This window comes from Dryobates pubescens, chromosome 10 (genome assembly GCF_014839835.1).
Source record: "Dryobates pubescens isolate bDryPub1 chromosome 10, bDryPub1.pri, whole genome shotgun sequence".
NCBI classification, from domain to species: domain Eukaryota; kingdom Metazoa; phylum Chordata; class Aves; order Piciformes; family Picidae; genus Dryobates; species Dryobates pubescens.
Window position 1 is genome coordinate 13,986,840 of NC_071621.1, and position 20,115 is coordinate 14,006,954.

Genomic DNA, 20,115 nt, shown 5'->3' on the forward strand with positions numbered 1-20,115 from the left:
TCATTCTCCTGCCCACCTGACAATGCCCACACTTTTGGTGCATTAATGTTTTACAGAAGTCAGTGTCCTCCTCTTGTTGTACACATCAGGAAACAAGAGCAGAGAAAAAGAAAAATGTCATCCAGAATATGCCAAGAACAGAGCTGTGACTTGAGCAGACCTAAAATCAATATTTCATATCTCCTAGACCATAGAAGTTCTTCTTTGGGGGTTATAGAATCATAGAATCATTTTAGTTGGAAATGACCTTTAAGATTATTGAGTCCAACCACGATCTAACTCTACCAAGTTTGGTGCTAAACCATGTCCCTCAGCACCACATCTCTGCATCTTCGAACACCAGCAGGGATTCAACCATCTCCCTAGGGAACCTCTTCCAATGATTGAGAACCCTTTCAGTGAAGAATTTCCTTCTAACATCCAATCTAAACCTTCCCTGGTGCAACTTAAGCCCATTTCCTCTAGCTCCAACTCCCTGGCTCCAGTCTTCCTTCAGGGAGTTGTAGAGATTGAGAAGGTCTCCCCTGAGCCTCCTTTTCTCCAGGCTAAACACTACCATTTCTCTCAGCTGCTTCTCATGAGACCGGTATTCCAGAGCCTTCACCAGCTCTGTTGCCCTTCTCTGGACATATTCCAGCACCTCAGTGTCCTTCTTGTTGTGAGGGACCCAAAACTGAACCCTCTACCAAAGGTATGGCCCCACAAGTGCTGAGTACAGGAGGACAGTTATTTCCCTACTCCTGCTGCCACACTATTGCTGATCCAGATCAGGATGCTGGTGATCTTCTTGGTCACCTGGGCACGCTGCTAGTTCATGTTCAACTGGCTGTGTCTGAAAACTCATCTCCCTACTGTTTTCTTTGCAGTTCAGGGGGTTTAGGTGACCCTTCTCAGAAGTCTAAAGTGTTAAGGAATGATTGTAGGAGCACTGTGGGATTTTATACTCTGTCAGAAATCAGATGAGATCGCAGCCTCAGCTTCTCTTCCCCAGAGCAGGAGTCTCTGGAGAATCAGCAGCATGGGAAGAGGAGAATTAGGCATACAACTACTGCTGGTGACTGTTGATAGTAGTTCTGCAATGCATCTTCCATGCACTCAGCCAAAAATCTATCCCTAGGTGATGTGTGTGGGGGGGAAAGGGATGTTAATTTTGCTCTTGTTTTTATGAACTCTGAGTATCTGGAAAGTAGTGTTGCTATGAGCTGTTGGGTAGGGTGTGAGAGGAACAGGGGGAGGAATTGGTGTCTTTTTTCTAAAGCAGCAGAAGCCAGACCTTGTTTTGCACAGATCTGGCAATGTCATACTGTCATGAGAGCAGCCAGAAAAGCAAAGCAGCTCGCTGAGCCACCGAGCTGACAGCAGAGTTTGATTAACCCTCGACCCTGTTTCTCCTGAGGAGAGCAGCATGAAGAGGGAATCACCAGCTTTATGAAAGCATCAAGAAGAGCCTGGAGGAAAAGAGACCCTGGCTAGCATTTTCACTGTCTTGGAGAGGATGAAGGATGGGTGTGACCACCAGTTTTTCAGGTCAGCTGCTCTCTGGAAACTGGTGACAAGAAGAACTCATGATCCCTTCTCTGAAAAAGCAGTAAACACCATTTGAACATTTGCTGCCTACATCCTTCCAACCCCAGTGCAGACCTGAACCTCTGGGAACTTTTGCTGGCCCATGCCCATCATCTGGGTAAGGCAAAGAGGACAGGAAGACCAGTGTTTGGTCTGCAGTTCCTCCCCTGCTTAAAATGCACTCTGGAATCTTGGCTCTCCTCCTCTTGACTGCACATCCAGAAAAATTCAGCTGATTCAGCTGATTCTATGCTGACCATGTCTGGGCTGGAGCTGGACAGTCAGGGGAGTGGTGGTGTGAAGATAACCTTTTCCATGGAGGCTGAAGAAGATCTGTGTGTTGGTCAGGCTCTCTTGCAGGGAGCCCTGCACCTCAATCAAGCTCATTAACCTCTGTGGCAGCACTGATGTTCATTGCAGAGTCCTAAGCAGCACAGCTCATTAAGTGACCCTGCAAGCCATGGCAGAAAGCCATCCCAAAACAAACCAATGAGCCTATGTAATTAAACAACGCGGCCATGGTGTTCTCATCTGCTTTCCTCTGAAACTTGTTACTGTGGGAGATTTATTGCTGGGAGGTTTTGTCAGCTCCATGTTGAAGCTGTCTAGACACTGGGGAACACACACAGGCAGAGAAGGCAGCAAGCAAATTAACTTCTGGATGCCTTCAACATGGCGACATCCTTTGGGAATGCTTACACTGTAGAGTTGGTTGAACTCAGAACTTTTGGCAAGAGAAATCATACAATGGGTTGGCTTGGGAGGGACCTTTAAAGGTCATCTAGTCTGACCTGCTGCAGTCAGCAGGGACATCTTCAACTGCATCAGGAGAACAGGAGCAAAAGCAGTACTCTGGGCAGCCTGATCTAGCTGAGGATGCCTCTGCTTACTGCAAAAGGGGTTGGACTGGATGACCTTTGGAGTTCCTTTCCAACCCAGACCATTCTATGATTCTGTGATTCTACTCTAGAAAGACAGCAGTTCACCCTAAAAATCTTGCTTATCTTAGGTTGTGAGCTTTGCAGAAACTGTAGGAAGATCACAGTATCACAGTATAACCAAGGTTGGAAGAGACCCCAAGGATCATCAAGTCCAACCCGTCCCAACAGACCTCACAACCAGACCATGGCACCAAGTGCCACATCCAATCTCCCCTTGAACACCTCCAGGGATGGTGACTCCACCACCTCCCTGGGCAGCACATTCCAATGATGAATGACTCGCTCAGTGAAGAACTTTTTCCTCACCTCGAGTCTAAACCTCCCCTGGCGCAGCTTGAGACTGTGTCCCCTTGTTCTGGTGCTGGTTGCCTGGGAGAAGAGACCAACCCCTTCCTGGCTACAACCACCTTTCAGGTAGTTGTAGAGGGCAATGAGGTCACCCCTGATCCTTCTCTTCTCCAGGCTAAACAATCCCAGCTCCCTCAGACTCTCCTCACAGGGTTGTGCTCAAGGCCTCTCCCCAGCCTCGTTGCCCTTCTCTGGACATGTTCAAGTGTCTCGATGTCCTTCTTAAAGATTGCACTGAGTAGGAAACCTAAATTTAGGCATCAATATGGAAATGTTTCCAGGAGTGTTGGGTGACAACAACCCCGTGTACCAGTACATGTTGGGGACTGACCTGCTGGAGAGCAGGTAAAAGGACCAGGGGGTCCTGGTGGATGGGAGGCTGACCATAAGCCAGCAATGTGCTCTTGTGGCCAAGAAGGCAAATGGCATCCTGGGGTGGGTTAGAAGGGCTGTGGTTAGTAGGTCAAGAGAGGTTCTCCTTCCCCTCTAGACTGCCCTGCTGAGGCCACATCTGGAATATTGCAACCAGTTCTGGGCCCCTCAGTTCAAGAAGGACCTCAGGGAACTGCTTGAATGAGTCCAGCACAGAGCCACAAAAATGATGAAGGAAATCTTCCTTATGAGGAGAGACTGAGGCAGCTGAGGGCTCTTTAGTTTGGAGCAGAGGAGCCTGAAGAGGAAGCAGAGAAACCTCATTAATGTTTATAAATATGTGAATGGTGAGTGCCAAGAGGATGGAGCCAGGCTCTGCAGGGTGATGCCCAATGTCAGGACAAGAGGCAATGGTGGAAGTGGAGGCATAGCAGGAGGAAGAATTATTTCACTGTGAGGGTGTCAGAACCCTGGAAGAGGCTGCCCAGGGGGGCTGTGGAGTCTCCTTCTCTTGAGATATTCAAGACTGACCTGGATGAGTTCCTGTGTGATCTGCTCTAGGTGATCCTGCTCTGGCAGGGGGATTGGATTGGATGATCTTTTGAGGTCCCTTCCAGCCTCTGACATTCTGTGATTCTGTGTGATTCTGTGATCTGCTCTCAGTTTGTGGTCAGTGGGGATCTGGTGAACATAGAAGTGTACTCTGGGTAGATGCTCAGGGGCAGGAGTGGAAAGGCTTTAACAGCTTAGTTGACTGTGTTGACTTAGATTCCACCAACTACAGAGGTGTTCATCTTCTTCTATTTGTGCTTCTTAAAAAAGACTCAACCCCTCCTCATTTTTTGCCCAGAATCACTTTTTTTGGTGTCTTTGTAACACTTATTACAGAAGGAGCTTTGATCCTTACTGAGGTTTGAGTGGCACTGTCATGTCATCATCACAAGATGAAGAGAAGTGATGCTGTATTTTCTCAGGGAAAGTTCCTCTTGAAACATGAATTTAAAAGTCTCCAACACAGCCCTTTTTGCACGCATGTGTCACATTAGTGAGCACACATTAAGGACCTGGTAGATAGAGGCAATGTTCTTGACCCAGGAGTGCCAACAGTGGCACTGTGGATAGGCCGTGGATATTGTTGACATTGTTTACCTAAACTTTCAAAAAGCCTTTGACACTGTTCCCCACAGGATTCTTGTGGACAAACTGGCTGCTGGTGGCTCGAATGAGCACACACTCTGCTGGATAAAGCACTGGTTGGGCAAACAGGCCCAAGGAGTGGTGGTCAATGGAATTAAATCCAGCTGGCGGCCGGTCACAAGTGGTGCTCCTCAGGGCACTGTTTAACATCTTTATTGATGAGCCTGGTGAAGACACAGAGTGTGTCAGCAGTAAGTTTGCAGATGACACCAAGTTGGGTAGGAGTGTTGATCTGCACCAGGGTAGGGAGGCTCTACAGAGGGACTTGGATAGATTAGATCCATGGCCAGCATTAACAGGATGAGCTTTGACAAGGCCAAATGCCAGGTCCTACACTTGGGTCACAACAACCCCAAGCAACACTACAGGCTTGGGGCAGTGTGGCTGGAAAGCTGCTGGCAGAAAGGGACCTGGGGATGATAATTAACAAGCAGCTGAATATGAGCAAGCAGTGCCCAGGTGGCCAAGAAAGCCAATGGCATCCTGGATGGGATTAGAAATGCTGTGTCCAGCAGGAGCAGGGAGGGGATTGTCCCCTGGTACTCAGCTCTGATGAGTACCTTGAGTATTGTGTCTAGTTTTGGGCACCTCAATACAGGAGAGATGTGGAGGTGCTGGAGCCAGTGCAGAGGAGGGCAAGGAAGCTGTGAAGAGCCTGGAGAATAAATCCGATGAAGAGCAACTAAGGAGTTGGGGATGGTTAGTTTGGAGAGAAGGAGGCTGAGGGGAGACCTCATTGCTGTCTACAACTATCTGAAAGGACATTGTGGAGAGGCTGCTGCTGGTCTCTTCTGACAGGTAATTGGTGATAGAACAAGATGAAATGGCCTCAAGCTGTGGCAGGGTAGATTTAGACTGGATATTGGGAAAAAAAATTTCCCAGCAAGAGTGGTCAGGCACTGGAATGTGCTGGGCAGGGAGGTGGTTCAGTAAGCAATTCTGGATGTGTTTCAAGGTGGTTTGGATGTGGTGCTTGGGGCTATAGTTTAGGGGTGACCCTTGAAGAGTGGGGTTCTGGGTTGGCCTTGGTGATCCTAAGAGTCTTTTCTAACCTGAATGTTTCTGTGATTCTGTGAACAGTGCCTTTACAGTTGTTCTATTAAAGCACCCATAAACTAAACCCCCAAATAACTTCCTCTGGTATATACATCTCCTTTCCTGAGGAGCTTGAACCAAATTCATGATTATTGAAAAGGATGAAAATTAAGTTAGAAGACATTCTGAGGAGCAGTGTATTACCCAAAGCTGCACAACATACTGCCAGTAAAAAAACCCACCCCGACATTAAATGAGGTTCTCCTGATCTCCAGCAGTCCCTGCATGTTGTGTGTGACTCAGAGAAGGTCTTTGAGTCCTTACAACAGTTTTGGTATAAAACATTTATCCCCCTCTTTTTTTTTTCTCTCCTTAATCTTTAAATAAGATTAAAGATGGCTATCTTTCATCAGCCAGGAGTTAAAATCTCTCTCACTTCCACTTTGCATTCTCTGCAAATTAGATGGAAATCCTCCTACTTTGATTTTTCAGAGGTCACAGGAAGAAGGGTTCTTGCAAAGCTCCCCACAGGTACAAGCTGTACAAGAGTTTCACTGTCTTTAGGATGTATCTGAGAACTAGATGAAGTGGACAACTCCAAGCTGGGGGCAGAAGTTGATCTGCTGGAGGGTAGAGAGGCTCTGCAGAAGGACCTCAACAGGCTGGACAGATGGGCAGAGTCCAAGGGCATGAGATTGAACACATCCAAGTGCCGGGTTCTGCACATTGGCCACAACAACCCCATGCAGAGCTACAGGCTGGGGTCAGAGTGGCTGGAGAGCAGCCAGGCAGAGAGGGACCTGGGGGTGCTGGTCGATGGTAGGCCGAACATGAGCCTGCAGTGTGCCCAGGCAGCTAAGAGGGCCAATGGCATCCTGGCCTGCATCAGGAACAGTGTGGCCAGCAGGAGCAGGGAGGTCATTGTGCCCCTGTACACTGCACTGGTCAGGCCACACCTTGAGTCCTGTGTCCAGTTCTGGGCCCCTCAGTTTAGGAAGGAGGTTGACTTGGTGGAACATATCCAGAGAAGGGCAATGAAGTTGGTGAGGGGTTTGGAACACAGCCCTGAGGAGAGGCTGAGGAAGCTGGGGTTGCTTAGCCTGGAGAGGAGGAGACTCAGGGGTGACCTTATTGCTCTCTACAACTACCTGAAGGGAGGTTGTAGCCAGGTGGGGATTGGTCTCTTCCCCCAGGCAACCAGCACCAGAACAAGCGGACGCAGTCTCAAGCTGCACCAGAGGAGGTTTAGGCTGGAGGTTAGGAAGAAGTTCTACACAGCGAGAGTGATTGCCCATTGGAATGGGCTGCCCAGGGAAGTGGTGGAGTCACCATCATTTGAGGTGTTCAGGAGGAGACTTGATAGGGTGCTTGGTGCCATGGGTTACTTGCTTAGGTGGCGTTGGATGATGGGTTGGACACAATGATCTTGAAGGTCTCTTCCCACTTGGTCTGGTCTATTCTATTCTATTCTATTCTATTCTATTCTATGCTATGCTATGCTATGCTATGCTATGCTGTGCTATGCTATTCTATTCTATTCTATTCTACCACTTTTTCTAACTAGGAATGTGAGAAATCTTAGTAAAATTCCGTTGTCCTAAAGCAAGTAAATAGCCATGTCTAAATGAGGTGGTGGTGGTGGTGGTTGCTTTTGTTGTTGATATTATTATTTGATTTGATTTTTTTTTTAACAACATTTTCACCTAGGAATTTTTCTATTGTGAAAAACTTAACTGCTGATGTACAACCTGGACAGACTGGAGAGTTGGGTGGAGCAGAACATCATGAAGTTCAACAGGGGCAAGTGTAGAGTCCTATACCTGGGGAGGAAAACCACCCTGCACTAGTACAGGTTAAGGGTTGACCTGCTGGAAAGCAGCTATACAGAGAAGGATATGGGAGAGGTGGTGGACAAGTTCACTATGAGCCAGTGATGTGCCTTTGTGTCTCTTGGGGTGCATGAAGAAGAGTGTGGAGGGGGGTTCTGCCTCCAGCTCTGCTCTAATAAGGCCATATCTGCAGTACTAGGTCCAGTTCTGGGCTCTCCAGTTCCAGAGAGGCTCTGAGACAAACTACAGAGATGATGAGGGAGATGGAGCATCTCTCTGATGAGGAGAGGTTGAGAAACTTGGGTCTGTCTAGCCTCAGAAAAGCAGACTGAGGTTGGATCTTCTCAATGCTGATCAATAGCTAAAGGGCAGGGCTCAAGGGGATGTGGCCAGACTTTTTTCAGTGGTGCCCAGTGACAGAACAAGAAGCAATGAGCACAACAAAAGAAATTCCACCTAAACATAAAGAAAAACTTCTTTCCTTTGTGGATGATGGAGCACTGGAAGAGTCTGCCCGGAGATGTGGTGAAGTCTTCTCTGGAGAGATTTGCAACCGACCTGAGTACAATCTTCTGCCACCTGCTCTAGGTGACCCTACTTTAACAGGGTGGTTGGACTCCAGGATCCCCAGAGGTCCCTGGCAACCCTTACCACCCTGTAATGTACTGCATTCACATCTCTTGCAACCTTTGCACACAAAAAGCTTTCCTAGATGTCAGTTTTGCTAAATCCTAGCCCTGAAGGATCATGACATTGAAAAGCCAAGCAGAGCCTGAAAAGAAATTACAGAAATGCTTCCACAGGAAAAGACAGAGAGGATCTTTTGTCTGCAGGAAGTCCCACTTCCGCTTGCATTGCTCAGAGCACTCTGTCTTCAATTTTTTGTCCTCTTTTTCTTTCTCTTTTTAATGTTCTTTCTACTTTTGTTTTTCTTCTTCTTTTTCTTTATTTTAAATTTTCCTTTATATTTTTTGGTTTTCTTTTATTTTCTTCTTTTATAATTTTCCTTTTCCCCCCTTTTTTTCTTTTTCTTTTTGTTTTTCTTTTTTCCCCTCCTTTTTCTTTTTCTTTTTTTTTCTTTTTCTTTTTCTTTTTCTTTTTCTTTTTCTTTTTCTTTTTCTTTTTCTTTTTCTTTTTCTTTTTCTTTTTCTTTTTCTTTTTCTTTTTCTTTTTCTTTTTCTTTTTCTTTCTCTTTCTCTTTTTCTTTTTCTTTCTCTTTCTTTCTCTTTCTCTTTCTCTTTCTCTTTCTCTTTTTCTTTTTCTTTTCCTTTTCCTTCTCCTTTTCCTTACCCTTTTTTTTTCCTTTTTCTTTTTCTCCTTTTTCTTGTTCTTTTTCTTTTTCTTGTTCTTTTTCTTGTTCTTTTTCTTTCTCTTTCTCTTTTTCTTTCTCTTTCCCTTTCTCTTTCTCTTTCACTTTCTCTTTCTCTCTCTTTTCCTTTCCCTTTCCCTTTCCCTTTCCCTTTCCCTTTCCCTTTCCCTGGTGTGTTCATTTCACAAGCCTGATATTTTCAGCTGTGGGTGATGAAATTTAGCATCTCATCCTTCAGAGCACAGTGCAAACATGAGCTAAGCCAAATGCCTCAGCTGACAGTTGTCTGTGCTGTTTGGCTGTCACACATTTTAGCTCTCAGTGTGTGCATGTTTGTGTGAATCCTACACATGTACTTCTCCCTGAGAACTTGGCGCTGACTCTTTGGGAGCTACTTTGGAAGGGAGTGGATCTTGCCTAAAGAATGAGAAAGAGGAAAAACAAACAGTTTTTGGCTAGACAGGCAGGCTAACGATGTCTTCCTTTCCAAGGAGGGGACACAGGGTGGTCCAGAATGCTGCCAGCATCTCTGGATTCCACAGCTGATTTTCAAGCCTGTTTTATTGGGGAACAGGTCATATCTCAGGATCTGAACTTTTCTCAGATGGAAAAGGAGGTCTTTTAAAAATGAGATTGAGATAGTCCTTGAGCTTCCATAAATTCTGAATTAATTTCTCCCAGATGATGGTGAACTGAGTCCTACCATGTAAGACCTTTCCCAGGCACCAAACACCAATGTGCAATCCAGAGCAATGTTTGCAGCAAGCACCAAGACCAATGGGATCTTTAAAAGGCTCTAAGTCTCTAAGTGAGTTTTGAATACCAGAGGAGAGGATGAGCTGGAGCTGGAGCACCTCTCCTATTGAGACAGGCTGAGAGAGTTGGGGCTGTTCAGTTTGGAGAAGAGAAGGCTCCAAGGACAGCTTATTGTGGCTTTCCAGTATCTGAAGGGGGCCTACAAGAAAGCTGGGGAGGGGCTTTTTAGGATGTCAGGTAATGATAGGACTGGGGGGAATGGAGCAAAAATAGAAGTGGGTAGATTCAGACTGGATGTTAGGAAGAAGTTGTTCCCCATGAGTGTGGTGAGAGACTGGAACAGATTGCCCAGGGAGGTGGTGGAAGCCTCATCCCTGGAGGTTTTTAAGGCCATGCTGGATGTGGGCCTGAGCAACCTGCTGCAGTGTGAGGTGTCCCTGCCCCTGGCAGGGGGGTTGGAACTAGCTGATCCTTGAGGTCTCTTCCAGCCCTAACAATTCTACGATTCTATGATTTGTTAATGACTTGTAGCAAGCGCCAAGATCAATGAGATCTTTAAAAAACATTCTTCTCTGTCTCTAAGTGGGGTTTGAATATCAGAGGAGAGGATGGGATTTGCTTGTTGGTGAGCTCCTTGATTTGTGCAGATGGATTCTGCAGATGACATGTCTTGCAGGGCCTTGTGTGGCAGGTGTGGTGGGGCTTACCATGCCAAGGTACTGCCTCTTTGGAGACACGGTGAACACGGCATCACGGATGGAGTCCACAGGCCTGCGTGAGTATTTGGGACAGTCTCTGGGGTGGGAGCTTGAACAAACTTCTCAAGAGAGAGGGAGCAATGCACAGCTTTAGTTACAAACTGCAACTGAACCAGGTCTGAAGAAAGCGGTAGCGCAAATGACATACAGCTTGAATCACTGAACCAACCAGGTTGGAAGAGACCTCCAAGATCATCAAGTCCAACCCAATCACCCAACCCTAACTAATCAACTAAACCACAGCACTAAGTGCCCCATCCAGTCTTTTCTTAAACACCTCCAAGGCTGCGAAGGGGAGGTCATCAGCTTTGACATCTCAGGTTTTAGGACCATGTCTGCCAGCTACAGATGTCTGATTTGGATCCCGTCAGAAAAATCAACATGAATCTTTCCCTAGATTTCTCCTACATGGGGTGGATTGTGCTTTGTGGTAGTGCTGAGAACCTTTAATTCAGAGCTGTTCTTGTGCAGTGAAATAAAACCATAGAATCATGGAGTGGTTTGGTCTGGAAGGGACCATCAAGAACCTCTCCTATGAGGACAGACTGAGAGAGTTGGGGCTGTTCAGTCTGGAGAGGAGAAGGCTCTGAGAAGACCTTATTGCGGCCTTACAGTATCTGAAAGGAGGTACAAGAAAGCTGGGGAGGGACTTTTTAGGGTGTCAAGGAGTGATAGGACTGGGGGGAATGGAATAAAAATAGAAATGGGTAGATTCAGATTGGATGTTAGGAAGATGTTCTTCCCCATGTACCGCGATTGAGAGATGGAGACAAAGCTTGATGCAAGCAAAGTGTCTACTTTATTGTACAAAGTCTTTTCTTTATATAGGCTAACATAATCAAAAGCAACTCGTGCTTGGTAATTAGATGTGTCCCTGCGACAGACTCATGACTGGCTGCCGAGGAAATGCCAGGGAACACACATCGCAGGGCAAGGCCCAGACAGGTGTTAGACAAAAGGCAAATGATCAAGCATCTCTTATCTAAGTTCAGAGAGGAGACAAAAGACCTTCCTGCAATGTTTACCAGCTCTTATTCTCAGGTTGTTGTGTGGCTTCCTGAGTCACAATGGTCGTTGGTAATCACCTAAATGCTTTTTTCTCTCTACATAGCTGCAGTTTGCTCACAGGGTTTGTGGCCCATAAGAGCTAAAACATTTCCTTCTATCAGCTGAGCATTGCTTGACGTTCTACTCCCTAAATTCAGTGCGTCACCCATGAGGCTGGCGGGACACTGGAGCAGGTTGCCCAGGGAGGTGGTGGAAGCCTCATCCCTGGAGGTTTTTAAGGCCAAGCTGGATGTAAGCTTGCTCTGAGCAAGCTGATGTAGTGTGAGGTGTCCCTGCTCATGTCAGGGGGTTTGGAACTAGATGATCCTTGAGGTCTCTTCCAGCCCTAACAATTCTATGATTCTGTATGGGCATTGTTTCCATCAAGCTGGGGAGAGATAAAAACAGGCCACATACAGTGATGTTGTGCAACATGAAGGCCACATTTTGTAATGGCTTCATTTAACAGCAAGAACAACTCCATAAACAAGTGTTGGCAGGTCCTAACAAAATCCTTAAACTTCTAGTCCTCTTCAGGTTTTCATGATGTCTTTCTTGCTGGGTTGATGTTTGTCTTGTCCTTCCCTTAAGATCTTGTCTTTGTTTTCCTCTGGCTTTGTGATTGTTGAGCCTGGAGAAGAGAAGGAATCAAGGAAACCGTTTAATGGCCTTCCAGTACATAAAGGAGGCTACATGAAAGATGAGGAGGGATTCTTTTGTTCAGGGGGTGTAATGATAGGAAAAGGGCATTTAAACTGAAAGAGGGGAACTTTAGATTAGAAGTAAGGAAAAAACCTCTTTCAGTATGAAGATGGTGAAAGATTGGAACATATTGCCCAGAGAAGTTGTGGATGCTCCATATTTGGATGTGTTCAGGTCAGGGGGTGATGGGGCTTTGAGCAACCTGATCTAGCAGAAGAGGTCCCTGTCCATGGCAAGGTGCTGGGGAAAGGTGATCTTTAAGGCCCCTTCCAACTCAATCCATCCTGTGATTCCATAATTCCAGTCGTAAAATTACAGTGCACATGTGCAGAGCCAGTAGCTGCACCAGATAAGACAGCACCATCCCTCAGATGAGTCTTACTGCCTTGTGACTGGAAAATTTGAGGGATGCAAAGAGAGCTGGTGGAGAAGAACCATTTACCTGCTTTTCAGTCCTGTATGTACATTTGGAGCTGTTCCTGGCTAAGACAGGGATATGAAAACAGTAGGAGTTGAACTGTGGATGGCACAGTGGGGGACAGCAGCAGCAGAGCTCTGGCTGTGTGTGGAATTTTCTTTTGATGCTCAGGAGGTCAGTACAAGCTGATGTCCAAAGGTAAGATCTGATACGTTTTGTTCTTTGATCTCTGTGCTCCCTTGGGATGTATTTTCAACAGCTCTAAGAAGTTGCCTGTGCTGGCTGGTCTGCAAGCTACACAAAGCCTATGGTATCTAACATGAAAAACTTGTGGTCTTGCCAGAAATGTGTTGCAGTATTTGTGATGCCACATCAGAACTTACTCACTCTTTCATGCCACCCTCACATTTGTAGCTCCAGTGATTTTGATTACACTCATGAAGACTAGCAATTAGGCTAATCATTAATTAAGGAAAATTGCCTTTCTTGTGATTATGGCTGGCTTATTTTAAGAGGCAAGGATTACATTTGGAAAGCAGTGGAGAGAAGGAAATGCTTTGATAGCAGCTTACTAATGGCAAGACAGATATTTGAAGGATTTCCAAGTTTAGACCCTTGGAAGGAAAGCCCCACGGAGAAAGGAGACAGCAGGAGTGCTGCAGATACCAGAGGATCATTAGACATCAGTAGAGGTGGAGATAAATACACAGCAAAAGAAAGGTTAAGTGGTAGGTTAGTGTCTCAGGAGGTGTAGCTCAAAGCCATGTGGTCTTCCTCTACATATACGAACTGATGTTCTTCTTTCTGATTATCCTGCTAGCAAAATTTAATTGGCTCGTGTCCCATCCTTCAAGGGGAAAGGGAATGTTTATGACACTTTTGGAATAAAAGCTCGACAGAAATAACAACAGAGAAAACTATTTTGGGGGTGGGGGAATGGTTTAGAAACATTCATAGAGTCATAGAATGGTTTGGGCTGGAAGGGACTTTAAAGATCATCTAGTTTCAAAACCCTAACCATGGGCAAGGGACATTTTCCACTAGATCAGGTTGCTCAAGTCCCTGTCCAACCTGGCCTTGAACACCTCCAGGGAGGGGACATCTACAACCTCCCTGGGCAACCTGTCCAGTGGCTCACCTGTCTCACTCTAAAGGATTTCTTCCTAATCTTCAGTCTACGTCTTCCCTCTTTCAGCTTCAATCTGTTCCCTCTTATCCTATTGCTACAGGTCCTTGTCAGAAATCCCTCCACAACTTTCTTGAGGGTTCCCTTCAGGTACTGAAAGGCCACACAAAGGTCTCCCCAGACTCTTCTATTTTCCTTGCTGAACCCCCAACTCTTGCAGCCTATCATCATAAGGACATTCCCTGGCTGTGTCACTCCAGCAGAGCAACAAATCTCAATGAGTTCTAACAATGGCTGTAAAATAAACATGGGGAGTTGGGAATTCAACAAAGATAAAACCACAAAATCATTTAGATAGGCTAAGACCTTGAAGTTCACTGATTCCAGCCATGAACCCAACATTCCCTGGTCATCACCAAACCACATACCTCAGCATCATATTATTGTGTCCTGCTTTGGGCATCTCAATACAGGAGAGATGTGGAGGTGCTGGAGTGAGTGCAGAGGAGGGCAAAGAAGCTGGGGAAGGGCCTGGAGAATAAATCTTATGAGGAGTGACTGAAGGAGCTGGGGATGGTTAGTTTGGAAAAGAGGAGGCTGAGAGGAGACCTCATTGCTGTCTGCAACTACCTGAAAGGACATTGTGTAGAGGCTGCTGCTGGTCTCTTCTCACAGGTAATTGGTGATAGAACAAGAGGGAATGGCCTCAAGCTACAATTGGGTAGGTTTAGGCTGGGCAGGGAGGTGGTTGAGTTGCCAGCCCTGGATGTGTTTAATGGTGGTTTGGATGCGGTGCTTAGGAATATGGTTTAGGGGTGAACCTTGTGCAGTAGGGTTCTGGGTTGGACTTGGTGATCCTGAGGGTCTTTTCCAACCTGAATGTTTCTGCATGTCTTTAAAATACTTCCAGGATGCTGACTCCACCACATCCTTGGGCAGCCTGTTCCAGGGTTGACAACCCCTTGGGGGAAGAAGTATTTCCTAATGCCCAACCTAAACCTCCTCTGGTGCGACTTGAGGCTGTTTCCTCTCATCCTAGCACTTGTTCCTTGGGAGAAGAGGCTAATCTCCACCTTTGCCCTTTCCATTTCTAGACTGTTTATGACACATTTGGATGGAATCAGCTACTGAAAAACCCAGATGGATCTAAATGCACAGCCACATTTTCTTTATGTTCCCTTGCAAACTCCATCTTATTGCTCTTCATCCCAACTTTCAAATGACATTAGGTGTCTGGAAGAGCACAGTTGGTTATTTTAAATTTTCCTTCTTACTCCCTAGTTATTCTGTGGCAATAGACAAATCCAACCACTTTTAATTGCAGCTGACAACGTTGCTGAAAAACACCCTCAGAATCCACATTAAAAACTGCACTTCCATACTTAGTTTGCTTGGTATCCTTCCCCAGGATGTCCTCTGTGTAGATCTCCTGAAAGGAGGTTGTAGCAAGGTGGCTTCTGGCCTCTTCTCCCAGGAAACAAGTGATAGGATGAGAGGCAACAGCCTCAAGTTCAACCAGGGGAGGTTGAGAGTGGATATTAAGAAAACCTTCTTCCCCCAAAGGGTTGTCAAGCCCTGGAACAAGCTGCCCAGGGGGGTGGTGGTGTCACCACACCTGGAGGTGTATTAAAGATGTTTAGACGAGGTGCTTAGGAACTTGGTCTAACAGTTGTGTGCAGGGAGATGTTAGGTTGTGGTTGACTTGATGATCTTAAGGCCTTTTCCAACCAAGTGATTCTATCATTCCTCTCACCCTGTGCTTCTTACAATCCTACCTGCAAGGGTTGTAAGAACAACCCAAATGTAAGAACAGCCCTACATACTCCTACCTATAGAGGAGCACCACACAGCTACTATCAGCTACACACCTGCCATGCTTTGGAGCATTTTTACTTGATAGTATAAAGCAGTGGGGACTTCCCAGCATGTGTGCAGTCCAGTGACCCAGCTGTTTTGTTTTCCTTTCCCAGCTTACAGGATTCATGTCAGCCAAAGCACAGTGGATACCCTTCAGAGTCTGAATGAAGGCTATGAGATCATCCCTAGGGGAAAAACAGAACTGAAGGTAAGGCGGCCAGGGCTGTGTGAAATGCTCCACAGGGCAAGGGTCTTCTTTAAGGAATTTTCAAATTAATGTCCTTTGGCCTTCATCCACCCCTCTTCTGATGGATCCTTCCCAAATTGCCCCCACCAGTACTGTCAGTACATGAGGTAGTTATGGAAGGACCATGGGACCCCAATGTATGTGCTGGGTCTAAATATTTACTCAGGGGTCTGTTTAGTCCACCCTTGAGAGAAGCTTATGCTTTTCAGAATCATACAATGGTTGTATTTGGAAGACAAAGAAAGATGATGTACAAGCCCCATCCCTGGAAGTTTTTAAGGCCAGGACAGATGAGGCTCTGGGCAACCTGATGTACCATGAGGTGTCCCTGCCCATGGCAGGGTGTTGGAACTGGATGATCTTTGAGGTTCCTTCCAACCCTGACAATTCTGTGAACATCATCAAGTCCAACCATTAACCCAGTACTGCCAGGTCCCCACTGAACCATGTCCCTCAGCACATCTGCATGGCTTTTAAATCCCTCCAGGGATGCTGATTCTACCACTTCCCTGGGCAGCCTGTTCCAGGGATTGACAAGACTTTTGGGAAAGGAATTTTTCCTAATATCCAACCTTGACCTGCCCTGGTGCAACTTGAGCCCATTTCCTCTGGTCTTGCCTGTTACTTGGGAGAACAAACTGAGCTCCACCTTGCTACAACCTTCTTTCAGGTGGTTGTAGAGAGCAAGAAAGTCTCCCCTCAGCCTCCTTTTCTCCTGACTAAAAGAAGCCCAGTTCCCTCAGCCACTCCTCACTGCTCTAGAACCTTCACCACCTTCATCATCTTTGAAGGTGCATCAGCTCCTCAATAGCTTTCTAATAGTGAGGACCCAAAAGTGAAACCACTATGCGAGGTGTGGCCTGACCTGTGCTGAGTACAGGGTCATGATCACTCCCCCACTCCTGCTGGCTCCATCACTTCTTCCCTTGCATAGTCAATAGAGAAAAGTAGTATTTCTTGCCTTAAATACCTAGAGTCAGGGGTCTGAAAATGGGCCCTGGTCTCTCAACAGTTCTTCATGGCAGGTGGAATCATCTCACCCAAGGGAAAGAACAACCCTATGGAGCAGTATAAGTTGGGGACTGACTTGTTGGAGGGCAGTGAAGGGGAAAAGGACCTGGGGGTCCTGGTGGGTGGAAGGATGACCATAAGCCAGCAATGTGCTCTTGTGGCCAAGAAGGCCAATGGCATCCTGGGGTGGATTAGAAGGGCTGTGGTTAGTAGATTGAGAGAGGTTCTCCATCCCCTCTAGACTGCCCTGCTGAGGCCACATCTGGAATATTGTGTCCAGTTCTGGGCCCCTCAGTTCAAGAAGGATCTCAAGGAACTGCTTGAATGAGTCCAGCACAGAGCCACAAAGATGATGAAGGGAATGGAACATCTTCCTTATGAGGAAAGGCTGAGAGAGCTGAGGCTCTTTAGCTTGGAGAGGAGGAACCTGAGGGGTGACCTCATTCATGTTTATAAATATGTGCAGGGTGAGTGCCAAGAGGATGGAGCCAGGCTCTGCTCAGTGATGCCCAATGCCAGGACAAGGGACACTGGGTGGAAATTGAGGCATAGGAAGTTCAATGGAACCAGGAGGAAGAATTATTTCACTGTGAGGGTGACAGAACTCTGGCTGCCCAGGGGGGCTGTGGAGTCTCCTTTTCTGGAGGTATTCAAGACCCACCTGGATGAGTTCCTGTGCGATCTGCTTTAGGTGATCCTGCTCTGGCAGGAGGGTTGGATTGGATGATCTTTTGAGATCCCTTCTAGCCCCTAATGTTCTGTGATTCTGTGATATGTCTGCAAGTGGAGATCTGAGGTAATTTTCCCAGCTTTAATCATCAGAAAGAAACTTTTGTATAGTTAGTGAAGATTAATTGACCCTTTAGGAACATCTTAACCTGACTTATTTCAGCATCCATTTCATCAGTAGATGAATGTTGCCCTAGAAGCCTCTGTTTGCCTTCATTTCTCCAGTGAAGGGCAATTGTCTCTGGTACAGATGATGCCTGTATTTCATCAGATACATCTCACCTGCAAAGCTAAATCATTAGTGGTGGGAGAGGAATTATTGTTCTGATACTCAGCCCAGCAACAGTTGCAAAATTGTTTCAATTAATGATGTTAGTGCTGCCCCAGGAGATGATTAGGGATCCTCTAGTTTCTCATTCCTGTGGAGCTGTGTAGTTTCACTGACCCAGATCAGTGAGGGTCATCTGTAAATGACAATTTGGATAAGGCCTCCTTTTCTAGCATGGTGAAACTCAAATCATCCCTGAACCATTGTGAAGGGCAGCCCAAGGTTTCCAGCCAGACTCTCTTTCTGGATACATATGAAGCCCTCAGAAAACCAGTGAGGAATTTAGGTATTGAGCAGAGGGTGGTCAGGAGGCTGCTCTTTATCTGGGTTTTTTTGTTTTCTTTTAGGGTAAAGGAATAGAAGACACATACTGGCTTGCTGGGAAAAAAGGCTTTCTGAAGCCCTTACCTAAACCTCCTGAAATGAAGCCAGGGTAAGTATGACTTCACTACTGTTCAATATAGTCATTAAAAGGTTCTTGTTGGAGTTCAGAGGATGAAGAGCTGTCTTTCTATGGTATCTCTTTGCAAAGTCCACATCATTTTCCTTAGGTGACTTACATTGTCAGGCATAGTACTGGGACTCAGAAGTGAGTAAATTTCTTCAGCTCCACAAACTGATCACAGTTCCCAAGAAATGTGAGGGAAACTTGCTGTACCTCCTCTACAGTTCTTTGGAGATGGAGCACCAGAAAGTTCCTTCCTGAGTCTCCTTCCTATTTTGTGTACTTATGGGACACACAGAAGTAGGGACACTCTCACAACTCTGGTGTCACCTGCACATGGATTTTTCTCTCCTCCCATCAAAGTGCAGAAAACAATTGCCTCATTCACCATGTAAATATTTCTTCATTCAAACAGGACAATAAGGGGACTTTCTGTTGTGAAAACAAGGCACCATTAGGTAATGAAAGACTCACTGAGGTTGCCTCCATGCAGATGATGATGAGCAAAGACAGAGCACAGTGATGCTTGGCTTTGCAAATTCCCTCTTCAGCTGTTGAAAGGATGTTGTGGTCAGGACATAAAAAGCAGGAGTGGGATTTGTTTGACAAGAAGTGGGTAGACACCCACACTAAAGCTAGTCAACCTTGTTTTGGTGACTGTAAAGAGGCCCTAGAGTGACTAGCTCATAGATAGAAGTCTGTCAACAAACAAGGTCTGGGTTTATTTTGATCCTGACTTCTCCTGAGCAATCTTGTTCTAAGTTTTGCCTCAGTTCCTCTCAGACAGCTTTTATCTCCCTTCACCGATAATGGTTAACCACTTGAGTAGCTGTATACGGAGAATCACAGATCACAGAATGTTAGGGGTTGGAAGGGACTCAGAGCCCTCCCAGAGCTTTACTTGGAATAGCATGGAATTAGCAGCATTTTGGGTCATAGCTTTTCAGGTTTTTGGATGTCTGTCAGGGTGAAAGAGAGAAGATAATTTTAAGAGAGAATATTTTGTAGGCTTGGAGGAACTTTATTGGAAATACTTGATGGGACTGAGCAGCTGAGTAATGTGTGTGGATAACAATGATGTCTTATTTATGGGGCAGGGTTGTCACTGTGCTGAAGTGCTGTTGTGTTTGTTTCTTCAAGAGCAAAGTCGTGTGCCTCAACCTTATTGCTCTGAGTGCCTCAACCTTCACATCTTACACACTGCTCTGAGAGACTTTATGCCTGAAGGAGAGCAGCCTAGGGCAGGTATTAGAGCAAAGTACAGCTTCAGGCTTGCTCATGCTGCTCGTGGTAGGGGTTCAGTGGAGATCTTTCTTGGAGGTGTTGGTGGACAGCCAGTTGAAGAATAGTCAGGGTGGGCCCAGGTGACCAAGAAGGCCACCAGCATCCTGGCTTGGATCAGCAGTACTGTGGCCAGCAGGACCAAGGCAGGGATTGTCCCCCTGGATTTGGGCACTGGTGAGGCCACAGCTTGAGTGCTGGGTGCAGTTTTGGGCTCCTCACTCCAAGAAGTACGTTGAGGGGCTGGAGTGTGTCTAGGGAAGAGAAACATAGGTGGTGAAGGGTCTGGAGAACAGGGCTGGTGAAGAGTAGCTGAGGGAACTTGGGGTGTTTAGTTTGGAGAAAAGGAGGCAAGGGGACACCTTCTGGCTCTCTACAACACCCTGAAAGGAGGTGGAAGCCAGATGGGGGCTGGTCTCTTCTCCCAAGGAACAAGAGTAAATGGCATCATGTTGCTCCAGGTGAGGTTTAGGTCAGACATGAGGAGCAATTTCTTTACTGAGAGAGTTGCTAAGGCCTGGTCCAGTCTGCCCAGGGCAGTGGTGGAGTCCCCATGGAGGGGTTTCAAAGCTGTGTAGCTGTGGTGCTGAGGGCCATGGTTCAGTGGTGACCTGGCAGTGCTGGCTTGAGAGTTGGACTTGATGATCTTAAAGGTCTCTTCCAACCAGACAACTTTATGACTCTATGAACATAAACTGTGGGGTAGCTTTGTTGGATAAGCAAGGTGGGTTGGCTTACCATGAGACCATAGAAATACCAAGACTTCTGCCATGAGAGTAAGTTCTTCTCATCCTGATTTTACCACCTAAATGT

General features: G+C 46.3%; 1 protein-coding gene across 1 annotated transcript in view; it reads left to right on the top strand.

Moving 5' to 3' along the window:
- The window catches only part of GUCY2F (guanylate cyclase 2F, retinal), an 84,332-nt gene that overhangs the window by 44,459 nt on the left and 19,758 nt on the right, over window positions 1-20,115 (top strand). The window contains exons 15-17 of the mRNA XM_009906949.2: window positions 10,030-10,128; window positions 15,375-15,469; window positions 17,924-18,009. Of these exons, the coding sequence (XP_009905251.2) occupies window positions 10,030-10,128; window positions 15,375-15,469; window positions 17,924-18,009 (280 nt within the window). The remainder of the gene's footprint in view (window positions 1-10,029; window positions 10,129-15,374; window positions 15,470-17,923; window positions 18,010-20,115) is intronic.